Source organism: Bufo bufo, chromosome 4 (genome assembly GCF_905171765.1).
Source record: "Bufo bufo chromosome 4, aBufBuf1.1, whole genome shotgun sequence".
In the NCBI taxonomy this organism is placed as follows: domain Eukaryota; kingdom Metazoa; phylum Chordata; class Amphibia; order Anura; family Bufonidae; genus Bufo; species Bufo bufo.
In genome coordinates, this window is record NC_053392.1 from 463203692 (window position 1) to 463222517 (window position 18826).

An 18826-nucleotide genomic window follows, 5' to 3' on the forward strand; every position below is an offset into this window, starting at 1 on the left:
TCTGCTCAGCTCCTCCTGCTCTATAACATGCTGCCTGCAGATTGCGCCGCTTTTCATGGTGACAGGTCCTCTTCATGCAGGACCTGGTTTTGGTGCAAATTGCATCAAACGTTTAATGGTAATGTGTCCGGAAAAAAATTGCACTTACCAATTGTGGACAATGATGGTCAAAGTGGGACTAGTCTTCATATTTAAGAGTTGCAGCAGAACAGGATTCCTGCTCAGCTTACAATGTGCTAAAAATTAATTTGAAAAAAGTGCACCTTTTAATAAACTTGGCGCAGACTGCACCAACTATATCTCAGAAAGCCCACCCGTAGTAAACGGGGGACAATGTGCTTTCTGCTTTTACCATTCTGTCTTTCAGGCATGTAGGATTTCACTGGTCATGTAGCATGTTAAGGTTTCTGTATGTACAGTCATCACTTCACGGTAATGAATAGCAGGGCCGCTACAGAACACCAGACAGGGCCTCTAACTGTAGACCAACTTGACCCTCACATTTGAGTAGAACAATTATAAAAAGCACCTTTAACACCCGTCTCCTACTCTTTTGAAGGCTTAGAAAAAAAAAATTGAAATGCACACCTACCAAATCAATAAGAACATGGCTCTTACTGAAGTGGCTGTAAAATGTCAACCACCACCGTCAGATTATAGAAGCTACTATGTGTCTCCATGGTAACAGACTACAAACAAGCCCTGTGTAGTCTGATTGCAGTCATAGTTCCATCCATTTCCTACACTTACTAACATAGATTTGGTGGAGGACAGATGGATGGCAATACCACTAGAAGACCAGATGATATAGATTTGGCTACTAGTCTAATACCAAGGAGATGCATAGATCCGTATACAAGCTGCAGACAAAAAAAATATATATTATTCCATTACAACTATATGCAGAGTTGCTTTATTTTCATTTAAAGGGGTTGTGTCACTTCAAGTGGCATTTGTCATATAAAGAAAGTTAATACAATGCGTTTACTTATGTTGCTTCCATTGCTTGATTCATTTTCAATCACATTATACATTGGTTGTAACCATGGAAACGACCACCCAGTAATCCAGCAGCGGTGGCAGTGTTTGCACAATATAGGGAAAAGCACTGGCCTCCCTGGTGGTTGGGACCATGGGAGCTCAGGTAGGCTGGTGCTTTTTCCTATAATGTGCAAGCACGACCACCACTGATGGATTGCAGGGTGGTCTTAACCATCGAAATAAACAATGTATAATGTGATGGAAAAAATGAATCCAGCCAGCAAAGGAGGCAATATGGACAATCACAATACATTAGTAAGTGCCTTGTAATAACTTTCTCTACATGATAAATGATATTTGCTAAGGTGACAACCCCTTTGAGAAAAAAACAAAAAGGTAGGTGGATTTTTTTATGAATCTGAAGCAGTTGGAGAGATCAGAAACATTTTAAAAGGCTCTTCGTACTGGTTACTAAAATCTGAACATATATTCCACTGAAGACTGACAATACTGATCAGTGGTGTCAGTAAGGAGCCCAAAAGGTGTGCAACCTATAACAGAAGTATCTGCTCAAAGACATTTAGATGAAATGTGTGCGATGTTGAGGGGATTGCCCTTTCGAGGCTTCTTCATAAACCTGATAGAACAGTGTGCTTTTGCAGGATATTAATCCATGCTCTGGTAGCACTACCCATACAATAGGTAAGTAACAGTAGCTACTGCAGACAAGACACATTGGAGCTTTGGCATATGAAACGTGGATAGATTAGTAAACCTACTACCAAACAAAGTTATAGCGCAGACAGATATAGTAAAGGAATGCATATACTGATCTAGGTACAGACTAGATCTACATACAGCCTTAGGGCTCATGTACACAAACGTGGGTGGACCATGTTGTGGACTGCAAAGAGTGGTCCACAATGCACGGGCATCATCCGTGTTTACGCAGTTTGTGGACTCTGCGACTTGAATGGGTCAGCAATCTGCATGAGAAAGCCCATGGAAGTGCTTCATAGTTCTTCCATGGGCATCTGATCTGTGCCTTCGCTCGGTATCTTACGGATTGTAGACCTATTCAAGTCAATGGGACCGCATCCATGATACGCAGTGCACAGGGGCGCTGCCCATATATTGCAGACCCACTGTTCGCAATACGGGCACAGGACACACACGTTTGTGTGTATGAGCCCTTAAATGCAATCTGGTAGCTTCCTACTAACACCCTGCAACATAACGGGATTTCATAGAGGCCGACCTCAGATTACACAGAGAAATGAAACGGCGGTGGAAGACCTGATTTTATAGGATGTATATCAAGGGCCACTAAAACTAAAATACAAGTTGCTTTACATCAAAGAGTTTCAAATAATCCTAAAATACATCTACCGATAGTATACAACACATAGCCAACATACAGAGAAGCATGTTGGTCTTCAGCGTTAGCAGGTTTGAGGCCAAAAGGGGCAAAATAATGAAGTAGAGTGGGAACAGGCCACATTTCCAAAATATATATTAAAACTCCTATTCAAGTGTATTTTAGGTTTAGTAATCCACTAGTAATCAACTGGTCCCACAAAAAAAAAGCAATTCCTTTCCACCCCTTTTCATGTGTTTGCACATACATAATTATCTTATGTAACGATGGAAACAAGCAAGTTATTAGAACCATTGGTTCACAGTTACAATGAGTTTTGCACCAAAAGAAAAACTAGAAGATTTGTATAAACAGGGCTGGAAGAGAGTATCTGATATGGGAAATGGTTATATTGAAAATTGTGAAAGACGCAATCCTTTCCAGCAATCCATCCTTCAGAAGAGTGGGCATTGTCATGGTCATCCAATCCAAACTCATAATAAAAATCCTTCCCATGAAAGGAAAAAATTAATCATAACAATCCTTAAAATAACATAACTGGAAGACAGGCGTACCAAGAAGGTCACTATAAACTGTGTGAATTGCTTTGACTTCACCCCCTCGGGTCACATTTGCTTTATATACATACGTAAGGCAGCAAAGTGTATCCAAAAGCTTCATTTCCACAATATCCACAGGTCTTTGGAGACGGATCAGTAAAGTATCAGTAGATATGGAAGTCTGATGATTTATTCTCTTATTTACACAAAATAGAACATTTGTATTTTTTTTTATAAAATTGCAGAAAAAAATAATCCACAGAACGTAGTAATCCTTAGAAGTCCATTCCGAACCCAATTAGTCCGATGCGACAAGGGGTGTTCCTGGAGGCTTATCAGAATGCGGAAGACGGCTAAAGCTCTGCAGATGATTTGGATTGCATAGTATATGAACACAAGCCAAGTGCTAGAATCCTTCATTTGTGAATTCATTCTTCCGTCCAGGGCAGAAGGCGCAGTCACTGCATTCTCCATATGAGTCGGATGATATAATGTAGCACACGCAGGATTATTACATTGTTCACAAACCCTTGTTGATTGTGAAAACCCTGTAATCATAGATTACAACATTAATCGTCACGTTCATTTCCTTTATCTGTCAAGAAGTAAACATAACCTCTCGATTAATAGCCAATAACTGGTAAAAGGTAACCGCTGAAATTAAAACCTATGGATATCTTTATTCTGACTTTCGCATTGTTTATTTGCCTTTAAACTGTAAAATTCAGCCACCTTCCGAATATTCTTAGCTAAAAACTTCCCACCATTTTTCTTCTGCAGAGTGTGCAGATCCTTCACCTAGCTAGTAGTGCTACCAAATATGGCAAATCCGACAAAGCACTGATCCCGATTCTGTTAGCCTTTTTTGCTCTACCCTCCCTTCGTGTTAGAAATAGCAGCAGGGATGGGGAGGGGGTTGTAGGTGGCAGATCAGAGAGTGAGCGGGGCTTGCAAGCATCCAAGGAGGGCAGTTGACAAAGGCTGTAGATAGGGAAGATGGCACACAGGGCAGTTTGCAGGGGGAGTCTCTGTGTACAAGTGTAGAAAGGCAGAAAATCACCCACAGCAAACTGCATTGTGAGGAGGAATCACACGCTCATCAGCATCAGAGTCTGTCAACCCAAGGAGTTCCCACATGCGATGTAGAAGGAAAAGCAACTTCAGGAATAAAGATGTGCTGCTAGTGAAGACAGCAGCATCCTAGACAGACCTCACATCCATTACAGAGGAAGGGATTGGGGAGGGGGGGGGGGGGGAGATTCGGGAAATATATATTGATGACCTATCAGGGACATATGCATGTGAGAAAAACCTGTAACTTAGTATTCTGTAAGCTGAATATCAAGGGGTCTGAAGATGAATAAAATAAAAATTGCAGACTAAAATGAAGCCTTAATGAGACAACCCCTTTAACAAAGCTGTAACGTAGATCTAGACATTAGTTATAACACTTAGAAAACAAACGTGCAATATTCATGATACTTCATATTTTCAGTTACCTAGTGAAGTACTGAAATGTATTAAAACTGCTCTTTTCAGGAAGGAAGTGGAACAAATGGTTGTCATGAGAATAGTATGAAGTACTAATACAGACATCTCCCAAAGCGTATCTGTCCTACAGACATCATGAAGAGACCTCTATCAGAAAACATACCTACAACATGAAGGGCACAGTAAGGCGACTTATTTAATATCTAAGGCGTTGTCACGTTATTTTCCATCTGTACACAAAGGCACTTCAGTATTTAAGGAGGGAATGTTCACACAGTAAACCCCCTGTGTGAGTTAGCTCCCTTCAATGGAGCTAAACCACGACTGGAGACCCTGGACGTTGTCTGCACACCGCACCAATAAAGGACATGTCCCTTCTCGAGGTGGCTGCAGCTTTAAACGGCAGGCAGCACCAGAATGTTGGCAGCATAAACCTCTGCGTGAACATCCCCTAATGATGTACAGCGATTCAGAATGTAAATAGGAAAAGGCCCAGTTGTCAAATTATTTCTTTTCAAAGCTGTAATTCTATATTAAACTTGAGCCTCTTGGGAATCTTCACATTTGTGAGGTCTGTTGTATTGTCTTGCGGTTCCTTATTGCCTTAAAGGGAACCTGTCACCTGGATTTTGGGTATAGAGTTGAGGACATAAGTTGCTAGATGGCCGCTAGCACATCCGCAATACCCAGTCCCCATAGCTCTGTGTGCTTTTATTGTGTATAAAAACCGATTTGTTACATATGCAAATTAACCTGAGATGAGTCAGAGCTTGAAAATATGACTCTTCTCTGGTCACACAAGTAAGAAATGACTCTTTTATGTTAATTTGCATATGTATCAAATCGTTTTTTTGACACAATAAAAGCACACAGAGCTATGGGGACTGGGTATTGCGGATGTGCTAGCGGCCATCTAGCAACCCATGTCCTCAGCTCTATACCCAAAATCCCGGTGACAGGTTCCCTTTAAGAGTTACATAGTGAGATTTATACTGTTTGATGTGGAAAATAATGCAGTACTTTCTAGTATCAAAGCTTAGTATGATGGTGTACTTTGCTTGGAAGATATAACCGACATTGTATGCATACAGTGAACAGCCCTAGGTGTACTGGAGATCGACTCCTAGGCCATGTGAAATCACAGTACATAGTCACGTGGCCTAGTTGCAGCTCAACCCCATTCAAGTCAATGGGGATGAGCTGCAATACCAAGCACTGCCGTTCTACAATGTAAGGAGCTGTGTTTGGAAAGTTCCCTGAAACTGCTTATCGACAAGGGTGGCAGGACTCTGACCTCCACCCATGTGATAACGATGACCTATCCTGAGGATAGGTCAACAATATCAATTCCTGCATAAACCCTTTGAGCTCATTTCCCATAAACTTCATTAAATCAGAAAATGCTTTGTTGTAAAGGGACTGTGCCTAATATGAAAGTTATCCCGTAACCAAAGGATAGAGCATAACTAACTGGTCTGCAGCTGCTGGGACCCCCAACCGATCCAGAGAACGGTTGTTCCATGTTCCTGATGGATATTTATGTCTATGGAGCGGTGCAAGGGCTTACTTTTTGTGGGGTGATATGTAGTTTTTATCTATACCATTTTGGAGTGTGCATAACTTTTTGGTCACTTTGAATTGGCCATTTTGAGTTTTTCCATTATGGTGTTCACCTTACCGGATAAGTTTTTATTTTAATAGTACAGGCATTTTGGGACATGAAGATACCTTTGTTTTTTTATTGATTATTTTTATTGATTTTTAATTTTTATAAATGTAAAAAAATAAATAATTAAAGTTCCTCTAGAGGAGTTGGAAGTTACGATCTTCAGATCGCTTCTCCTACAGATTGCAATGAATTACCATTGTGTAAAACAGCAGGCACCTGGTGGCAAAGGTGCCCACCAGGGTTCTGAGCCCATTTGTGAGAAGGGGTTGAGGCTCTACAATCTCAGAATTTATGTAAAATTCCTTGTACTGCTGACAAGAATTTGCCTGGAGTTTCACTTTAAACAAGAGGTTTGCACAGTAAATGTAACCGCTTGAATAAAAAAGTGCCACAGAGCCTGAATGTCTAGGTTTATACTATAGCAGTTTTCATCTAATCTGAGGATTAAAGGGGTTGTCTCATCATGGACAATGGGGGCAGATCACTAGGATATGTCCCCATTGTCTTATAGGTGCAGGTCCCACCGCTGGGACCCACACCTATATCGAGAATGGAGCCCCACAAGGTGGTGTGGCTGGAGGACCCTGGTCCGGCCACCACCAAGCTGGCACCCCATAGAAGTGAACGGGAGCGTACTGCACATGCGTGGCCCCCGCTCCTATTCATTTCTATGGGGCCGTCGGAAATAGTCAAGTCTCGCCGGCCCTGTAGAAAATGAATAAAGGGCGGCTGCGCATGCTCCCTCCTTCACTTGCGGGGCTCCGTTCTCGATATAGGTGCGGGTCCCAGCGGTGGGACCTGCACCTACAAGACAATGGGAGCACATCCTAGCGATATGCCCCCATTGTCCATTATGAGACAACCCCTTTAAATTTAGAGTTTTCATTCAGGAACTGTGAAAAGAATCTTTTTCCGGCAGAAGTTGGCGTGGATTTCTAGCAGGGACAGCTGCACTGGGAACAGCACAGCACCTATCATAGCCCTGTGCCAGGGACTGTAATTCAAGTAATTTTCCTATTCCAAAACAAATCCTGATACCTTGTGTAAAAAGTCTATTTTGACAGGTGGGAGAGGTGGATTTCTCTCCGGAAAAATTCCCAATTCTGGCACAGAAAAGGGTTTATTTCCTTCTGTTCTGCAGAAAGACTCTGCACACCTTTCTTCTAGGCCAAGCAACTTGAATTCTTCTCAGAGTATGACCACACATTCGGGTTTTTGGATGCAGCTCTGGAAGCCAAAATCAGGAGCGGATTTAAAATGAGCAGTAATATCTGTCCTTAACATTTTCTCATCTGTTTTGATCCACTCCAGATTTTGGCTTCAAAAACTGCAACAAAAAAAAAAAAAAAAACACAAAAAAAACCTGAATGTGTGGCCGTACCCTTACAGTCTTCTTTCCGATAATGATTTGGCATGATCTATGCAAGGCCATCCCAACCTACTCCAGCAGGATGTCACAGCAAGATGCCTCCCTCTTACACATGACTTCCAGACGAGTGCTTCCCTCAGATGTCAGTACTGGAGAAGTGCTAGCCAGAATTCGTAAATCAGCTTTTTCAGCATTTTCCCCTCCATCTACTCCATTTTCATCACGTGGCAAAAACAGGAGGTACAACATTACTATTAGGAAACAGTAACCATACAAACGTGACCGAAAAGTGAAAAATAAATGAGGAACTGACAGCTGAAGTACGAGACACATAAACCTCATTATGTACTTGGATTAATGGCTTTTCATATGGGTCATAGGGTTCCTTCCCTTTTAGACTTGTGCCTGCTCATAAGGATTTTCTAGATGTCAAAACAGACATGTACACAGAGGGCTGGTATGGTCTGCCAGGACACAGTCCGCGCACTTACCCCTGGATTGTGCAATGCATTAAATTCATCTCCAATACGGCGGAGCTCATGTGCAATCGCGATTTCTGGCCGAGTTTCTTCACGGTGATTAATAGGTCTGGCAGCTGGCAAAAGCAAAATAATCAAACTTTAATTTTATTCCATCATAGTATGTAGTCTCTATAGACAACGGCGTAAAAATGAATAAAATTACTTCTAGTATAACCTCAACACCAGTCAAAATAAATATATATTATATAAATTATTTTTTGGGTGGAACTCCTTTCGCCTGCTTTCCTGGGGTGTTTTCTGCACATTTACTGAACAACATGAAACAAGTCACAGAAAAGATGATCAGATTTACTTCAGATCAGCAAACACAGAGGTCAAACTCGTGTTCACTTCTGCATCGGAGGCTCCGTTAGGGGTCTCAGTCTTGGATTCCATAAAAAAAATACAGGACAAAATGGCGCATATGGCATTATTTTGTCTGGTAAAATGCAGGACTTCCAAACAGAAACCAGATAGACCCCAATTGTCATCCATGGGCTCCGTCCAATGCATTTGTATCTGCTATGTTCCTTCTTCTGCGCCTAGAACTGCAGAAACAGAAATAATTAGCGCCAAGAAGATAAACCATGATGAGATCCCATTTTCTGTGCCTTGTTTTTCACGTTCTTGTAGGGACTTGCAAGGCAATGAGGCCCTTTTGTGCATTTTTGCAGGATGTAGCCTAGTCTTGTGCTGTTGGGGGAAGAATGGGTGTCAGTCGCCCTTTGTGTTGTGTGTACATAAAAGGGGCTACGCAGCCCATCTGATCTAATAGCATGTGTGGACCAAGCATGGTGCACCAGATGTGTAACTGGCACCGCTTTACTGCTCTCACAAACTGTAGATATGCGAGAGGATGCTGGGCAATGTCTACTCCCTCATGTTATGCTTCCACCATAGCTAATTGCCAGTATTATTTGAGGAATATCTTGTTGTGGGACAGGAATACAAAGGAGCCCATGTCCAGATCAAAGTCACACAAGAGCTGCTATCATGACTGTTACAGACGTACATATCTTGAGCATGAGTAAAACCCAAGCTTGTCTGGCACTCAGCAGTCCTTCTGCTAAGGCTGGACCAAAGGCCACAGTGATTTGGCCGGAGCTGTCTGATCGGAGGAGGACCTGAGCTGACCAGTCTGTGAGGTTACATCAGGCTCCGGTGTCATGTGCTTCTCTATTACCAACAGCCAAAATTCATTCAGCGAAGCAGTGAAACATTCTGAAAGTTCAGAAAGCAATTCAGATGCAGGGAAAGGAAAGCAGAAAAAAACAGCACAAAAACTCATACGTGAGCTCAGCAGAGCGAGGAAAGCCTTGTTCCCCACCCGACAGCAAACTCCCCACTCACGCGTCTGAAAGGAAGTCCTGGCATTAACGTCCTAATCTGAAGTGTAGTCCCTGACATCCCAGACTGTACGCTCAGTCCCTAATGCTACAATCGCCAGGTATCGGAACAGAGCAGCCACTCAGGAAATTAAAGTTGTGGTTAAGTGGTTGATAGTGAAAATCAATTTGAGGCTTTCAGAAAGGACTTTCTGTGGTGCCACCAGCAAGTGCTCAGGCAAAATGAGATCAAAGCCATTGCTACACAGGCTGTGCGCCTTCACAGCTTAACCAGTGTGTAATGACACTGGGACCAGTTTATTTACTACATAATTCAAGAAGCTGGAACTTTACTATCATACTATGGCCATGGTGGTTCAGCATTTTACTGTTCTATAGGGAACCTGTTACTAGATACCACCTAAACATGCCCCCACCCCCATTAACAAAGGCCTTTTGACTATGCAGGGTAACTTATCGAAAATGGGTTAGCCCCTGAAAATATTTATCACCCACTGGAACCATGGATGACCTGGTTCCTTCTCAGTGTAATCTCTAACAGCCCAAAAGACACCAGATGGAGCAGTGGGTGGGCAGGGAATGGAGGGTCAAGGCTGGTTTCAGAGATGGGGTCCGCTGCTCTAGTTAACGTCTGAATAATTTTCCAATATAACGAGTGACACCGTGGGCCTCATTTACCAAAAGTAGCCGACAAAAAAACAGTGACTATTTTATCAACCAATCATAGGGGAGCCTTCAACTTTTCAGCGGTTGCTATGGCAACAATCTAGGCAGCTATTTACTACAGCTTTCCTTCATCTATACAGAAAAAGGCAAAGCTAGCTCGTGGCGATAAGCAGCACTTGATCCGGACCAGGCCATACACGACCTCTGCAGAGCTGCCAAGTGCATAGTTAGCAGGGAAATTCAAGTAAGTGTATCCAAGTACATTTCCCTGGCACCGGCGCACAACAGGAGCGCTGAAGGTTCTCTCACTGCACGTGTGCGTGACAAGCCCGGGCAGACAGAAATTCAGGGACCTCACTCCGAAGCAGCTGCTGGAAAAAAGAATACCACATGTAATAAATCTTCATGACTAGCTGCCAGCAGCTGTACACCGGCCCGTGCCCCTCCTCACTAACAATATAAGGTCCAGGGCATGAAAGCAGCTTACCCGGAAAGCCCTCAGTGAACGTAACGAGACATCAACATTACCGAGTGCAGACACTTGGGACAGAGCTGGAAAGTCAGTGAAAACAGGAAAAGGACTTGACACTTTTTTTTACACACGGTCTGAATTTCTAGTTCACCCCACAACTGCTCAGCCAAGCATGCATGTGAACTGAGCAGGGACAGGAGAGAATGCCGCTGCCCAGACACCCGGCTCAGCTCCCCTCAAAAAAAAAAAGGACTGGGCAGTTGAAATCTGACAACCACCACACATCTTCCGTAGGGAGAGTGTCAGTCCCCCCCTCCCCCACATACACATTAAGCGGTCGACTGGTCCGACAAAATTGGATGATTGAGCTGGCATTCATTTAAAGTGACCCTGTCAGCGGCACATCGCTGCCCTCACTGTGACTTCAGCGTGCTGGCATGACGAGTAGTTTTATAGTACTGACCGACCAAAGCTCGCAGCAACATTGGGAGAGACAAGTCCAATACTGCTTGCTGCCCCCAACTAGGATTGTCAGGTTTTCTTTATGCTGTGCAGGGGCAGCAAGCAGCTTTGGACATCTCTCATTGCGCTGTTTCAGGCTTCGCAGGTCAGTACTATAAAACTACTGAGTGCCAGCAGGGCAGTGAGACTGCAGCTGGCAGGTGCCCTCATGTGTGGAGAGAAGGCACTGGTGTGAAGCTTATATTGCTTTTTTGGGTGTTGGCTTTCCAGGCTTCCTTCAAAAAAAAAAAAAAAAAAAAAAAATTAAAATGTACATAAAAGCATCTGAGGTCACTGGAGTCCGGGCAGCAGCAGAAACTGGCACCTCATGTGGGCAAGCATATGCCAGCTAGGTTCAGCTTATTTTTGACATGTCTGTGACAAACTAGTACTTTTCCCCCAAATTAGGGGTGTTCCTGATGAAACTAAATCTACAGTAGGATAGCCGTCATGGCTTTATCAGTCACATTTACATTGGGCAGTGTGATCAGAAAGCACAATATTTCACTGCTGACCGCTTGGCCTTCAAATACACGTCTGTCAACCTCAAATACTACACACCAAAATTATAGCACTAGCGCCAAGTCCAGAAAGAGCTCCCCGCAATCAAGATAAACCAGCTTTGTGCGTTTTATTGAAGCCATCTGCGCCAAAAATATCAGTATGGCAGTATATGGCTAGGATTAAATGATTTTAGTGTGGATACTATGGAGATTTATCAATTCACTATATGAACAGTGTGCCCGCCTCCCCCATGCAGCAGTTTAAAGGGCACTGTCTGCAGAGTCTCCGTCTGCGGAGCATTCATACGTGTTGTATAGCACTAAAAACCATCGATAAACCTGACCCAACCTACCCGGTGGGAGCAGAAGCATCGGTGTGAAACACCCACCCCCACAAAACATCAGACTACTTGAATGGTAAGCACGTTTTCTGAAGATGTGGATCTCTATGAAGCAGGACCGTCCATGCCAAGATATGTACAACCCCACAGAGACCATGGAACTGCATAGAGTCAGCGTCCAGACCATGACATTTCTACAGATTCAGAAGAGGTCCACCGGCCTGTAATGGCTTCATACTGGTCACCTTCCCATCCTCATGCCCAGGAGAAGAGCACCATCCCTCCAATAAATGGGCCCACACATATACAGCATACAGTAAGTGAGCATCTTACTTACCCATAACGGAGAGAAAGTGGTTAAACGCTTGACAGGGAGGGCTTGGTGTCTGAGTGGCTTTGTCACAATATACAGGAGCAGGACTCACTTCAAATGAAAAATATCCACTCGAAGTTTTGGAGACCAGGGAGGACCCCCTTACTAACATACAAAGAGGGGATCTGTTGGCAAAAGAACTGGGGCTGTATGGTGATAAACTATGGCCCCAAGGAGTACTAGGGCAGCACCCTCCCTCATCAGAATGGGGGCTTGGAAAAGGGCTGGCAAGGGATGTAGGAGCCCCTGTCCTGAGGGGTCTGTGTGGAGTGCGTCTGCTGGCTGGCTGGCTCTGATCTCCTCCACTGCACCCCAAATTTAACAATGGTGGTTGTTTGGCCATTTGGTCTTCTTATTGCTGTAAAAGTTTAATAAAAAAAAGAGTCAGAAACGCAACATTTCACTCCATTCACTTATAACATCTGTGACAGCATATACACCCCCATCATGAGATTCTAGCTGCAAACCCAGCTCCACAGGCTGAGCTCCAGCACTGCAAATGAGGTGGAGATCGTGGTCGTCAACCAAGTCACTAACAGACCTACAAATAACCATCAAGTCAGTAGTAAGTCGGTCACCATACTACTAGTCTTTACCCACCAAGCGGCTTCTGAATATTACTGGTTACTAGACATGAGCATCGCCATTAAACATGATAACCTAAACGAAGGAAGGGGGGCCCTGATCTACACAGATCCATCAGATCAAGACCATCCAGAAGCACAAAGGCTCCTCTAAGATACAATTTGCTGTCTTGGTGCAGGTCACACTTGCCGACACAGCTTCTCCAGCAGAAGATCTCACATCTTCTACAGAAGGCACCCTAGGCTTCTACAGAATCGGATCTGCAGAGCGTTGCAGCCAGGGACTCCACCTTTGGGTTAGAGGAGGACAGAATGACAAACCTGAAACACTGAAAACTGCACTTTTCTAAACACATTTTAGTCATCAGAAGCCACTGAAAGTGCAGTATGAACACAGCCCTGCCACAAGTGAGAGTCCTGACATGAAGCTCATCGCGGCCATCAGCCCCGGGCAGCTTCCCAAGACTCCCGTCCAATGTAAACGTCTTGTAAAGCTCAGGACGCATTTCCCAACCATCTAATCCTCGAATGCTAAACACATCGACTCTGGATCCGGACACTTTACATGGAGTTTTCCTTTGCGGACATACAAGTTGCTTCAAAATTCCCATTTTTATTTTTTTTAAGTGGGTTTTATTCTGATAGTTTTGTTTCCAACCCATCAATTTTAATGTGAACTCTGGATACCGATCCTACGTCAATTTACTTTTCTTTTTTACTTCTGTATAAATTAAGAAGCCATGTTTACATTGTAATCAATGGATGGAGCATTGCAAGCAGTTTCTCTGCTAAATCTGCCATGAAAAACACTCAGTGTGAACGCGGCTAGACACAGCTATTGAGAAGGGGTTTAATGCACTGCAGGGGGTCAATGGATGCGCCTCATCCCAGAGAATCCCTCTATAACCGCTATGGTAAGTGTAGACCCTGACGTAGCGGTATATGACAACAATGGCTGCATTTACTGCCATATAATGTCAATTCAAGCAGATGTATACAGAGCTCAGGAAAGTCCCCTTCTAGGCAATGGCATCTAGGTTGCCAGTCAGGGTAGCACCGGCCATGCTCGTTACTGCAGGGATCCTCTGGCAGGCCTCCCGGCCCTATTGTTCTCCCTGTGTAAAGTGCTGAGCACAGCAGTCTGGAGAGGCGTCTGCCAGGAGCCTGTAGTAAGTGCGTCACAATAGGCTTGTATTCTGCTGGACGAGCTCACTTCTCATTTCCCTGGCGGGGAGGAGAGTCCAACTTTCTACTCTCACGGCTCCATACACACAAAGCCTCCAGAACCGCAACAAGCAGGTGACGAGCAGCCAGTCCTGTAGGATTCCACGGCAGGACTGTACAGTCGCCGAGGTGTCCAGCGGTCAGCCCGCCGCCCCGGTCCCAGGGTAACCTCACGACCCAACAAGTCCCGGCCCCGGCATGTTCCTCCGAGTCAGCTGGTGTCCTGACGCTGGGGTCACGGCTCCATCACAGGGAACAGACATGGCCTGAGAAGGACGACAACACTTACATTACAGCCCGGGAGTCATGGCCGCCCTCCTCACGGAGCTGGTAAACACCGCACTGACAGGATCACAATAAGCGGTCAGTGCCGGGTACGATAGTCGGCGCGCAGCTCCCAATAACACGATCCTTCCCGCGGCCGTCTGTCAGGATACTAATGCTTCTGTACAGCGCTCGCTAACCATTGTGACGTCACCGGCTCCGCCCCTCTCCCGTTCATTTGCCAAACGCTGTGATTGATAGTCTAGTGAGCCAATGGCGACCAGAGTCGCGTCCTCGCTGGGAAAGTCCCCCGCCTCCTATGTCACTGGAGTAAGTCGCAGCCCCGCCCTGACCATGACGCGCAGATCTGTTTACATGCCGCCCCTCCCCCCCTTGACTGTTGTCTCGGCAGGACGAGCGGCTCACGCTTGCACTCGTGCGGGCTGGTCACGTGCTCCTCTCGGCACTCTTTCGCTGCTGGATTCCCTCTGGGCCGAAGTAACCTGGAGTGACCGCGGTAACCTCCCCTCATTACGAGACAATTATCCAAGACTTAGAGAGCAGCGGCGGCGTGACGCCTCTAACCAACGCTATAGACAGCTTCACCCCGACTAACACCAATTAGGAGAGGGGCCAGGACAGAGCTCTGTGTAGTACGTGAGCGCCCCCATATTATCTACACAGGCATAGACGGAGCTCTGTACCTGGAGCAGGTGTAAGAGCGCCCCTAGTGGCTGCCTCCAGACGTGCAGAGGAATACAGAATAGCCTGCCTCTGGAGGAGGATCCCCTGCTCTCCCTTTATGTGGAATAGGCATAAAAACAGCGCCACTCTTTTCTATTGACCATATCTGCTATTTCAGCTCAGCCCCAAGACAGTCAAAGACCTTTTCTTCTTCTCCCTTTCTGTATTAAGATGCCCACGCACCTGGCCACCTATGGCTCATCTCCCAGGAGAACAGCAGGGAATACAGAGGGCTGGATCTCACCTACAGTGGAATCCTTCCACCTCTTCAGACAAGCCTACAACCAGTGACCCTGCTGCCTGTATACCGCCATGACCAGCTTCACCGGCACCCACTGTGTCCTTCTCCCATACCATGTAGATTGTGGACCCTCTCTCCTTCTGTACCAGTCTGTAACTTGTCTTGTTCACGCTTAGTGCAATTGTCTGTATTATGTATCCCTTATCATATGTTCAGGGCTATGGAATGAATGGCGCTTTAATAATAATAATTTCAGGACGGTTTTTAGATCGGAGTACCTGCACCTATTTTAGTATAGGGCCTGGGGTGTAGTTTCAAATTTTGTTTTGCAACTTTTTAAGAAGCTGCACTTCATAAGGGTCCATTCACACGTCCGCAATTCTGTTCCGCATTTTGCGGAACAAAATTGCAGACCCATTCATTTCTATAGGGCCGCACGATGTGCTGCCCAGATCCGGAAATGCGGACCCACACTTCCGATCCCGAAAAAATAGAACATGTCCTATTCTTGTCCGCAATTGCAGACAGGAATAGGCATTTTCTATTAAGTGCCGGCGATGTGCAGAACGCACATTGCCGGTGTCCGTGTTTTGTGGATTTGCAAAACACAGACGGATGTGTGAATGGACCCTAAATGTGACACAAAAGTGATCTACCCTGAAATCCTGACCCAATTTTCACTCCACAACTGTAGGAAGGCACAAAGTGCCCAAAAATTCATAATTTTTTTTTAAGCAAGTGACCCCAAAAAGTTGCAGAGCACCTATATGCCATCATATTGATTACAACAAAATTGATTATTGTGGATGGGCGCACAGTCACCGCAAAATGAACACTGTTTCTGATTAATGTGATGCTGTGACTTGTGCCGACACTGGCCGTGCCCTGACCATGTGACAGATTCTCACTTGTAGATACGGGTGCACTGCAGCCTCAGACCCCTCCTGCTCGGGATTGCTGTACCACCCACAATCTGATATTTATCACCAATCCTGTGGAAGATTTGTACCCATGAAACTGGCTGCAAATTATGTTTTACTATATGCAAATGAGCCTCTAGGAGCAACAGGGGCGTTGCCGTTAAACCCAGAGGTTCTGCGCTCTCTCTCTGCACTTTAATTGGACCATGTGTGATCGCTTTTACACTGCCTGGTCTGTCAAAGTGCAGAGGGCACAGCAGTTGCAGATAGAGAGCCGAGTCTCTAGGAGTAACGGCAACACCCCCATTGCTCCTGGAGTCTTATTTGCATATATTAAAACATCATTTTTCTCAGCAATGCAGGCACATATGAACATGGGGCCAACACAGATGTCTTCAGCTGCCAAGCGCACATGTAACAGGTCAGCCAGTGTCATAGGTAAAAATCTGCCTTTAATCAGGATCAGCCCTATTAACCCCCCCACACACACACTATAAAGCTGAAGAGCCGGGATGCATGGAGGGGCCTTGCCCCCACCCCTCAGAGCACTGAAGCCCTTATTGCATAAAGAGTAAAAGTATTTTTCCTGAGGAATTCCACTACTGATTGTCACAACATAGGTATCATTTTTAACCAGTATGCCTGGTTAAATGGGGTGAATCCTGCTGTTGGCCATCTTAGCGCTAAAAATAATTTTTTCAATTAGTCTTTATTAAACATTTTCTCCTCTACAGCTTTCACCATCTACAGATTATTGCTCTGTTTTACACTGAATCAGTCAGGAAGCTGCTCTAATGGCTCCATCTGTAGCCCTCATCTCTGAACTCCTGACAGCTCATAAACTCTAGCTACACATTACAGCTTTATCAAACTAATAAGAATATGGCTCAAGTCAGTGTTTTTTCGTCTGTGCCTTCTGAAATACCCAACATGTCAATTGTTCGTGCGGATTTCACCCTTTGTAAAGCAAAAGGAAGATCAGGGCAAAATTACATCAAAATCAACAGGTAACGTGGATTTTGGTGGAAACGCAGAGAAATCCTCAAATCTGAGTGGAGTTTCTGTTTTGGAACCCGCACCTTATATGTAAGGAGAGACCTGGTCCTACGGCGGTAAAGCACTGGTCTATTGCTTAGTATCATCAGGGTTGGACCCCACTACCTGCTGCTCTACACGTGACTTCTAATAGCCTTTTACAGCCACAGTGTTGATCCAGAAGACAAGCCGCCTCTGCCTATGTATTGGGGCATGTGTTGCAGCACATTGTACCACTGAGATAATGCTAATACCTCACCAGCCATCAAATACGCAGGGAAATAGGTATCTAGACTGATAACGTGCATGGAAATGCTGATTCACAGACCACAGCTCAACAAGCCGTGCAGCGAGGCCTCGTGCTTTACCTCTCAGTCACACTGCCAGGAAGAGCTTTCATAGGGTCACAGGTTGCACTGGGCAGCTAGAGGTGGCAGGCTCCTGGTGAGCGATCTAATTGGCTGCACCCGTCCAGGGACCCCCAGCAGAGGGTCTCTCACTGGACGAGTGATTCTTTTATGGTCCATGTTCTGGATGAACATTTAAAGATGGGTGATTTTAAGTTTCATCTGACAAGTGAACATTCTGGTTGAAATCAGTTTTTTTTTTTTTTTATCAACTTTGGACTGAAAAAAAACACAAAACAAAAAAAAAAACTCTGTGTTGTGGTCCTGTCCAGGGGAGGGCAGAGGTGGGGGATCTTGTGGCAGCCATGCCTGCCGTGCGGTGGACAGGGTGATGCGCTGCTGCCCTCCTCCACTCCAGTGAGATCATAGTTCAGGACAGACACCAGAAATCTCCTCTACATGGTAACCGGTAGAAGCCCTGTCACAGGAAGTGGACCATCCGAGTACCTACATCATTGAGCAATGGTATTAGTCACAGCCTGGACTAGACTAAGACAAAGCAACGAAAGCCAGCGGTGCAGAGCAGCACACACGGATGTGAGTCAGAGTGCAGATAGCCCCGCAGGCTTCACAGTACCGCCATCACACTCCTCCCTGGGGCTCTGCGCCTCACTGATCAGAGCCAACTGGCGTGCGACACTTGTCACAGTGGGGGCTGAAATCCGCGCCTCACCGACCCGTATGATACGCATTATAAGACGCGCTCCCGTTCTCCCTGGTGATGCACATGACCATACTGCCACCAGTCACAGGTGACCAGACGAGCCGGCACTTACTTGCACATTGTGTCCTCCGCCGCTGTCCGCGCCATGCTAAGCTGTCACTCTTCAGACTACTACTGAGCCGTGCTGTCACTCACCGGGCTCCTCTTGTAATCTCTGGTGCCTGCGCTTCGTCATCTAGTACGTACGTCCTGGGAGCCAATCACGGACGCCGGGCTTGCGGCGAGTTTTCTGATTGGCTCCCCTTTTTCTCAAGCGCTGCCCGTGAAGGGAGGGGCTTGTAGGCGCGAGGTGCTATGTGACGTCAGTAGGGCGAGGTCTGCACGAAGCCCCTGGTGAGCTCGTGTGTAAGTAGAGTAGTGACCCTTCACTATAGAGGGACTTCTGCTCATTTCCCTCACTAGACAGGGTGACATCAGGTTCCCTTCAGTGATAAAACATTGCTGGATAATCCTCCTCTCCTCAGCCTGAAGTGGCTGACAACAGAGGACAATGCATGGGACGTGGGGGGTGAGTGTTCACTTCTCTAGGGATA

At 45.5% G+C, this 18826-nt stretch overlaps 1 protein-coding gene and 1 long non-coding RNA gene across 4 annotated transcripts in view; one reads left to right on the plus strand and one right to left on the minus strand.

The window, feature by feature from the left end:
• LOC120998697 overlaps window positions 1–4609 on the plus strand; it is a 232488-nt gene extending 227879 nt beyond the window's left edge. Inside the window, exon 3 of the long non-coding RNA XR_005778466.1 lies at window positions 4438–4609. This is a non-coding gene — a long non-coding RNA (uncharacterized LOC120998697). The remainder of the gene's footprint in view (window positions 1–4437) is intronic.
• On the minus strand, window positions 1293–18454 carry BCL2L11 (BCL2 like 11). Of its 3 annotated transcripts, none has more exons than XM_040429466.1 (4): window positions 18346–18454; window positions 12115–12508; window positions 7919–8022; window positions 1293–3446 (listed from the first exon to the last, which is right to left on the minus strand). In XM_040429466.1, exons 2-4 carry the CDS (start codon window positions 12491–12493, stop codon window positions 3357–3359), a joined length of 573 nt encoding a protein of 190 aa, XP_040285400.1. In that variant the 5' UTR covers window positions 12494–12508; window positions 18346–18454; the 3' UTR covers window positions 1293–3356. The 3 variants fall into 3 exon arrangements, with proteins under 3 accessions (XP_040285400.1, XP_040285399.1, XP_040285401.1); XM_040429465.1 differs by lacking the exon at window positions 18346–18454 and adding an exon at window positions 14248–14436; XM_040429467.1 differs by lacking the exon at window positions 18346–18454 and adding an exon at window positions 14248–14436 and having other exon boundaries at window positions 1293–3493.
• Window positions 18455–18826: the final 372 nt, after the last annotated feature.